Consider the following 8636-nt stretch of genomic DNA (forward strand, 5'->3'; position numbering starts at 1 on the left):
TTTTCTTTACGTTTTCTGACTAAAAGCAACCAAAAAGACATTTTAAAGTGGTTAAGCAAATAATAATAATAATAATAATCGGCAGGGATCCCAGACTAATACAATTAGTGTGCCTCCTCTATTTTAAAACCCACGAGCCGCCACTGTATTTTACAGCATTAGTTGAGAGATTTTTTTTCCTTGAGAAAATTTGGCAAGTACTGTACCTGATATATGTCCAAAATAATCGATATTGAATTGAATCGAATTGGTAATCGAATCGAATCAAAAGCTTGTGAATGAGAATCGAATCAAATCGAGAAATTTGTGTCAAAACCCAGCCCTGATAAATATATTCTTTACTGTGCTGCTTTATCTGTATCTGATTTAGAACAAGCAGAAATATGTGAGAAACATAATGACCCAAAGATAAAAGAACTGATAAAAATGAGTTGTTACAGCAGTAAATTACAAGGTGTTCGAGTCTCAGCTCCAGGTTCAGGCTTATTTGTTCATTAATGACGTCATCATCTACTAGTCGACATCGACCTGATTTTCATCACATAAATGTCGACTTTTAAAAATCTGAAATCGTTCAACCCCTAGATACACATGCTGTACGTTTCAGAACTGGCAACTTCCTGCATAGTCCAAATGTTGCCCACTCTGTCACAGTAACAGGGATTCTCAGGATTTTTTAGTTTTTTGCTCCACAGAAGAAAGGAAGTTATACATGTTTGAACCGACATGAAGGTGAGCTACATTTTGGGTGAATTATCCTATCCCTTTAAGTAGGTGTTATAAATTTTGCATGTGAAAATAGCATATTATATCATATCATATTATATTGAAGTCTTAAAGGCACAGCAGTAAAAAATTAAATAGCCTGATTAGTTCTAAGGGTTAATGTAAAAAATGGAATACGACTGAAATTTTCATGCTTGTGGTAAGTTAACCGTGGCTTATGTTCTCTGTTAGGGAGAAACTAGTCCATTAAACTAAAAGAGTCAAAGCATCTTCATCTCCAAAGCAGTTCATTCATAAATTCGCATAAACCTACCTTCACATTGTGGATGTATAAACCAGAAGACAAAAGACAGTGAGCACAGTGCTGAAAAGGGGCGGAGCTACATAAGGTTTGTACAGTATATACTTAATGGAAAGCACATCTCCTGTCTGTAAATCATATATGATGTTTACTATATGATATTTTCCTAAATGCACCAAAATATCTAGTGATCATGTGGCTTTTTTTATTACAGTAAAAAATCATTTATTTACTTAAGCTATTTGATGAATATTACAAATTTAAAAGAATTACAAAATATTACAAAAAAAGAATATTACAAATTTTAAAAAATGCAAAAATAATGCTTATAAACTGATAGTCCCACACCAAACTAATCCAGTGATATGCTGTATCAGGCTTAGGCATGTGACATATATTTTAAAATGATATAAATTACAGTTTTAAGCTTTTAAAAATGTTATTGTATTATGACTGCGGTTTTATTTCTGTGTTTTTCCTAGATAATCACAGAAATAGGTATGATGAAGTGTTGTAATGATTATCTATTGACATAACCAGATGTCAGATAATACTAAAGTGGGACTAAATTCAGTCAAGCCTTTTCCCTCCAACAGGGCCCCTTTCAGCAAAGGCCAACCAAACGCAGGTTTCTGTTTTGTTTTTAATATATTTTTTTCTTAATCTACATGTTTTCATTCTCTCTGTATATCTATCCCTCTCTCCTCCTCTCACTAGTATTGAATGGCACACCAGGCGTACTGATGCTGGTTGTTGTGACTCATCGTGTCGTCTTGTTCTCCCTCACCTTTAGCTGTGCCTGCTTTTCAGATGGGAGAGGGAGACGCAGCCCCTCCACCATTGATGACCTCCTGTTCTGCTCATGCACGCTCGCAGCCCTCCACCAACGTCACTATCGATCCGCATGCTTCTCTCTCTTTCTCTCTGAGCCCATCGCCCCCAAAAAGCCCCATCTCTGTGCTGATGTTTCAGAGAGGAGGTGGTCAGTTTTTACCAGCTCGATTTTTTTATCCTGCTTCTTTGGTAAACCAAAAGAAAAAGCATTTATAATACACAGTGGGACTTCTGAAATGTTTGTTTTTGCGGTTGTGATAAGATGTGGCAAGCCCTCTATGCTATTATAGTATGCTAGAGCCACACCAGCGCATATGTTGTTGTTCCTGTCAGTATCATAAGGGGGCAGTTGAATTTGAGGGCTGAAAGTGAGTCATCAACTGAGGAATAATCATTTAGCTCTAAAACACAGGAATAAATTGAATCGGAGAAAAACAGTGATGCTTGTGTGCCAGGAAATCATTTCTTTTATCCTAGGGCAAAGCACCTCTAAAACATTAAATGTTTTAACAGTATGTCTCATTCACTCTTTCAGCTATTTGTTAAAACCGTCTGTCTGCATAAAGTGATCAAAACCTCTTTTATTTAATAATGGCAAATCGAACATTGAATCAGCTTGAGTTGCTGTCATTAAACTGGATTTATTAATTACAGTTGCAACAATTTCCTCATGCAGTCCTTTCTTTAATCCGGTTTTCTAATACTTTCCGAACCATAAATTAATTTGTGGCTTTTCGTGACAGAAGAGCATGAAGGATGAAGATTATTTGGTTGCTATGGACACATAGAGTGAAAGCTTGATAGCGCATCATTATTTAAAGGCTTTGACCTCATACACTTGAGGGTATGGTGCAAAACAAGTATCGATCTGCAGCTGTTTTCATTTGTAAATGATAAAACTATAAAAAGAAAATGAAAAACACGACTCAAAACTATGTGGAAAAGCAGTGGAATATAAAGTAGGAACATGAACGTTCAAACTTGAAGATGAAAAAGGGAGTGACTCATGAACGAGCGCAGGCACTATCATAGGCGTCTCTCCCATGAGGTGAACAGAAACCAAATTTCTTGTTCTTAGCATGAGATTAAATTGAAAATCATGCCTTGTGACATTCTGACGCACGGCCCTTGCTTTTGCTCTCCCCGATGTATTTTCCCAGCTAGTACTAATGACACGTATCCGTTAGAAGCTACTAATTACTCTGTCTTTGTGGTGTGCTGCCCAGCGGTGGAGTGGAACTGTTGGCCTATGGCGTCTACCTCGGAGCATGTTGTCTGTGTCTCACAAGTTAATCAGTGTGCAGTGGAATGAAGGAAGAACAAAAAGACCTGCATGTGCTGCAACAGAAGCACTGCCTGTTTTTGCCAGCAAATGTGGCTTCAGATTTTCGATGGAAAATCATAATGTAATGAAACCTCAATATGATTTTAACTTTGCAGGATATATTACTTTTACTATATATTTAATTATATATAAACAGTTTTCTGAAGAAGCTGCTCTTTTCATTACAATGAAACCAGTGAACAGGAGCTGTCAAGCTCAAAAAATTGAGTGAGTGAAGTGACATGTGGCCAAGTATGGTAACCCATACTCAGAATTTGTGCTCTGCATTTAACCCATCCAAGTGCGCACACACACACTGTAAACACACACCTGGAGCAGTGGGCAGCGACAATCCCCCCACAATCCCTGCCGGACCTGAGACTCGAACCCGCAACCTTCGGGTTACAAGCCTGACTCTCTACATTCCAAGTCTTCTGAATACCATGTCTGGAACAGACTGAAATTTTGTTCAATGAAAATCTTGCCTTGAAAATTTTGCTTGATAGCCATGGCCACCTTTTACTTTTACTGTCGCCTCTGGCTTGCTTAGTTGGGGACTCTTCATTTCCAGCGATATCGTCGCCTTGATTGCACAGATACTATGATACTATGAACTGAGCTGAATGAAGACATCACTGAATTCAATGATGAACTGTCTTTAACTGGAAAATTAGTGTTTACTATTGTCATTTTGCATTATTGACACACTATTTTCCTAATTAATGCTGTTCAGTTGCTTTGACACAATCTGTATTGTTAAAAGCGCTATATAAATAAAGGTGACTTGACTTGACTTGACTTTCATTGTGTGGGGACAAAAAGCCATACAAGGTATGAAAGACCTGAGGGTGAGTAAATGATGACAGATTTTTCATTTTTGGTAGAGCTATTCCTTTTATAAATCTGAGATATGATAAATTAAATTAACTTATTAATTTTCATTATTCATTTAAATTACACGCGCGCGCGCACACACACACACATATATATATATATTTAGGGTTATTATTCTTTTAACGGGGTCATGAACTGAGAAATCAGAATATAAGAGGTCATTATGCTATAAAAACATTCTGTAAGTTTCAGAACTTTCTCGTTTGTCTAAAAACAGCTTATATCGAAGCCAGTCTGCAAACGACAGGTTGTGTAATGTACGACTCTGATGTAATAGTGTGACTAAACACTGCCTCCGCAGAAGAAGATCAACGCCTGCTTCTACATCACTGTCTGTTTAGCCCCGCCCACCGATTCACGCATGTAGTTTAAATATCGAGAGAGACAAACGCAGGTCTACGCAGAAACCAAACGATAAAGATGGCTCCGAAGACAACAATGTAATGACTTTGATAACTTAATTTTAACTGTAGGGAATTAATTATTATTAATTAATTCAGGTTTATTTCTAGCTCAGGTTTTGAAAGAACTCGATCTGAGAATTCGAGGTCCACCTGATCAAAATTGATTCTGAATTTAAATGGTTTACACTGAGTTCTTAATCTGCCACTTTCTGTTTATCAGATTTAGCAATTTATGTGTTAACGGTCCTGAGGTCCGGGAGTGTCTGTCACTGGAATTCTGTCTAGATACCAGGTTCTTTGTTCCGTGGTCCATTAGATGGTCACGGAACCTACTGACGTTCTGTTGCTTAAATAAATCCAGATGGGGTAGGGTCAGTTCTTGTTGTTTCTTGTAAAGATAAGCAGAGAGAGACAGGAACTGCTGAGACCCTGAGCTGACCCTGTACGTAGTTTTATGACTGCAGATGGCTGGGGGGAAGAACCTTTAGTTTTCCCGGTGGAATGTAGAGATTCAATGTTCGTTTGTGTCCGTTTATAGATTCAAGGGTTTCAATATCTTGAAGGCCGGAATCCTACAACAAGATGCTGTGCAGTGCCAAGTTGTGGAAAAACACAACTTTAATTTTAATGAAGTTCCAGACCGCATCAGTAAGAACTTGGTCCTTTGTTCATTTTACCGCAGATTCGTTTACAATCGAGGCACAATTCGACGCAGAATTTTCTGAGACTAAAACTAAAAGATTATATGCCGACTATATTGGATCTGACAGTAATGTCGCACCACACAAGTGTGAGTAACTGTTTTCATTACGTGATCACTATTGCTTTGTCTGTTAAACAGATTGTTTGATATGTACTGAGTATTTATGCATTTTTAACCTAAATCACAGCAGCGTCCATCTGTGAAGGATGTAGGCTGTCAAACATACACCACTATTAGCCAATCAAAGCAGTGGGTGTTTACTTCCGAGTCTACAATCTGCCATACCTATTCAATCAGAGCATTCAGATGGGGAGAGGGTCAAAACAGGACAGAAATTAGCCTATTATTTCTAAATTATGATGTTTTTTTTATGTAACAATCTTGATAACCTTATAAGTGGGCCTCAGAGAACAGTACAAAATAAAAAAACAAAGGCAGTTCATGATCCCTTTAATAAATCTTTTTTATAATAATAATAATAATTAGTAGTAGTAATTATTATTATTATTTTTTTTTAATCTGGTACTGGTACTAGGCTTTTCAGACCAGTAACTAGAGTGAAAAAAAGCAATGAATGGGGTTTGATTTTTTGAATTGATTGGCACTTCAGATGGAAAACAAACAAAAACCTTGAACGTTCTGACCTCAACAGATTCTTCTTCATACTTTTTTTTTTTCTAAGTTAAAGATGTGAATGAATCATGGGTTTTGAGATGTTATCAGGCATTATAACAGCAAATATTTTGTCGGTGCTATTGAGGATGGATTCGTATTGTTTAGGGTATGACGTGTGGGTGGGTGGATGGCTCTGGGAAATGGACCCAAGGTGTAGCTGCCACTGTGGCTCTAAGAAACCACTGAGACGCTTTCAATAGGACAGACGATGACTCATGCATTGACTTTTGAGTGAGAACACAGGATAGTGTCTCTAGTGTGAGCGTGCGTGTTTGTAAGGAAGAGAAAGAGAGAGAATGCGCAAATGTGTTTTCCGACCTCTTTGAAAAGTAGTAACAAACTTTATGGACAGCGGCTTCGTACTTAGAGCAAAATCAATGTCTGGTTGAACATTAAGCAGCTTTGTTCAAGCCGAAAGTAGTTTTCATCATGGATAAAACATTTAGCTTTTTCTTTCTGTTCTTTTTTTTTTTTCTAACAGGTGGTCCTGGACTTGACCTTTGGGGCCGGAGGTCACTCGAAAGCCATCCTGCAGTCGGTTCCCGGTGTAACGGTGGTGGCAGCAGATCGTGACCCCACAGCTTTCCAAATGGCTCAGCGTTTAGCTGAAGTATACCCGTGAGTTTACTCTTTAATCAAAGTCGGACACGGTACAAGAGCTAAACTGTCAGCAGAACTCAACACGTGTCTTAATACGTGCCTGTGACCGTTGCGATCAAGTGGGTGATGGTCACGGGGCTCTGTGGTTTTTGTTTGTGTGTGTGTGTGTGTGTGTGTGTGAGAGAGATTCTCCAGTGCAGATACAGAATCCCCGCTCTCACCCACGCTCAGTCGAAAGGCCCCAGCGTCTCATTTGTCAACGGGGCCTAAGGCTTCAATGACAGGGAGAGACGCTGCCGCCCACGCAGGTTCCCCTGTTTCCTGCGTGAGAGAGTGTAGGATGAGGAGAGAGAGAGAGAGGGAGAAGTAGAGCTAGAGTTTAATAAAAGAGAACCAGAGGAGCAGGCATGAGGGTTTGCGGGCGTGTGGTGTGTGCGTGTGTGCATGAGGCAGCACTGAAGAAAGCTCCAAATGAGATGTTCCTGACTCTGCAGCGTGGGTAGAGATACCTCTTTACGTGGATTCCGGGGAAACCTGTCTCAGAGGGACCGCTGCTACAGAAACCAACGTAGGAGAGAGGAATGGGAGAGGGAGAGGGAGAGAAAATCAGGACAAGCTATTCTGTCAGCAGCTATATACTCCACCAATGAGGCTTTGACTCCCACTCATGATGAGAGGCTGGAGAAGCTGAAGAAATCATGTAATTAGCCAATATTATTGGATGGCTGTGTAAGAGGAGCAGGCAGCCCACGCAACCATCTCTCTGTCTCTCTCTCTTCTTTCCTCTCCTCTACTCTTGTCTCGTCTTGTTTTCTCTCCTTACTTACTCCTTCTCTTGTCTCTTCTTTTCTCCTCTCGTCTCATTTTATATCCTCTCCTCATTTCTTGTTTTCCTCTTGCTTCTTTTCTTTTCTTTTCTTCTCTCCTTTCCTTTTTTCTCTTTTCTTCTTGACTTTTTTCTTAATTCACATTGTTTCTCCACTCTTTTCTCATCTCCTCTTTTCTCCTGTTTCCACTGTTTCTCTCATCTTGTCTCCTCTCCTCTCCATTTTGCTTGTCTCTTCTCCTTTTTCACCACTTTTTTACCTCTTTGCTCTCCTCTTGTCCTCTCTCTTCAACTTTCGTCTTATTTCTTCTCTCCTTTCCTCTATTCTCCTCTCCTCTTTCTCCCACTCCTTTTATTAAATTTTCTTCACACCTCTCTCCTCTTGTCTTATCTTGTCTTCTCTCCTCGTTTCCCCCTTTTCTCCTCTCCTCATCTGCTCTCCTCTTTTCTTTTCTTCTTCTCTCATCTCATCTCCTATTTTCTCCTCTCTTCTCCCCTCATCTTCTCTCCTGTCTTCTTTCTTTTCTCCTTTCGTCTCGTCCCCTTTTTTCTCTTCTCATCTCACCTCCTCTCCTCTTTTGTCCTCTCCTCTCTTCTTCTCTTCTTTCATCACATCTCTCATTTTCTCCACTCTTCTCCTTCTTAGTCCATCACCTGCTAACAGAGTTGTACAGCTGACAGTAGAGCAGATATCAGATCAGACTTTGTTGTCTTAATGGCCCCTCCGGTCCTCATTCTTTTTACTCTTCTCTCATCCTTTTCACTCTTCTCGCAATTCTCGTTGCATGTTTGCTTTTCTTAGTTCTTGCGAGAGGATAGAAATGGCAAGGTGTTAAGACATTGGCGTCTGTTCCCTTAAACAGTCTTAATCAGACACAGAATTACAGTCATGCTTGAAGGGAACCACGTCATTGATGATTTCAGTACCTTCTGTTGCCTCAAGTAGCTCCTTGTCACTTTAACACTTACTAAGTAAATAAATTAATAACATCAAGATATGTTTTACTTTTGTCAGAATACAGACCTTCTGTCGTTCTAGCACCATGTTTCAGCTCACGTGAGTGAAACACATAACAGTGTCATGAACATGTGATATCCTTGATATTTGTTTTTAAGAACTTGAACACATTTAAGTCACTTTTCCTTTGGTCACTGATGGAAGAAATAATAATAAAAAAAAAAAAGATTTACAAAGCCATTTAAAATAGTTAAAGGGGTCATATGATGCGATTTCAAGTTTTCCTTTCTCTTTGTAGTGTTACAAGCTGATTGTGCATAGATAAGATCCCTGAAGTTGCAAAGACTAAAGTCTCAAAACCAAAGAGATATTCTTTATCAAAGTTAAGACT

The 8636-nt window shown here is 39.1% G+C and overlaps 1 protein-coding gene across 3 annotated transcripts in view; it reads left to right on the forward strand.

Moving 5' to 3' along the window:
- mettl15 (methyltransferase 15, mitochondrial 12S rRNA N4-cytidine) overlaps nucleotides 1–8636 on the forward strand; it is a 70004-nt gene that overhangs the window by 33202 nt on the left and 28166 nt on the right. For all 3 annotated transcript variants that reach the window (XM_016552834.1, XM_016552832.1, XM_016552833.1), the window contains exon 3: nucleotides 6343–6479. In XM_016552834.1, coding sequence (XP_016408320.1) covers nucleotides 6343–6479 — 137 coding nt within the window. The remainder of the gene's footprint in view (nucleotides 1–6342; nucleotides 6480–8636) is intronic.

Source organism: Sinocyclocheilus rhinocerous, unplaced genomic scaffold (assembly GCF_001515625.1).
Source record: "Sinocyclocheilus rhinocerous isolate Xijiao unplaced genomic scaffold, SAMN03320098_v1.1 scaffold225, whole genome shotgun sequence".
NCBI classification, from domain to species: Eukaryota; Metazoa; Chordata; class Actinopteri; order Cypriniformes; family Cyprinidae; genus Sinocyclocheilus; species Sinocyclocheilus rhinocerous.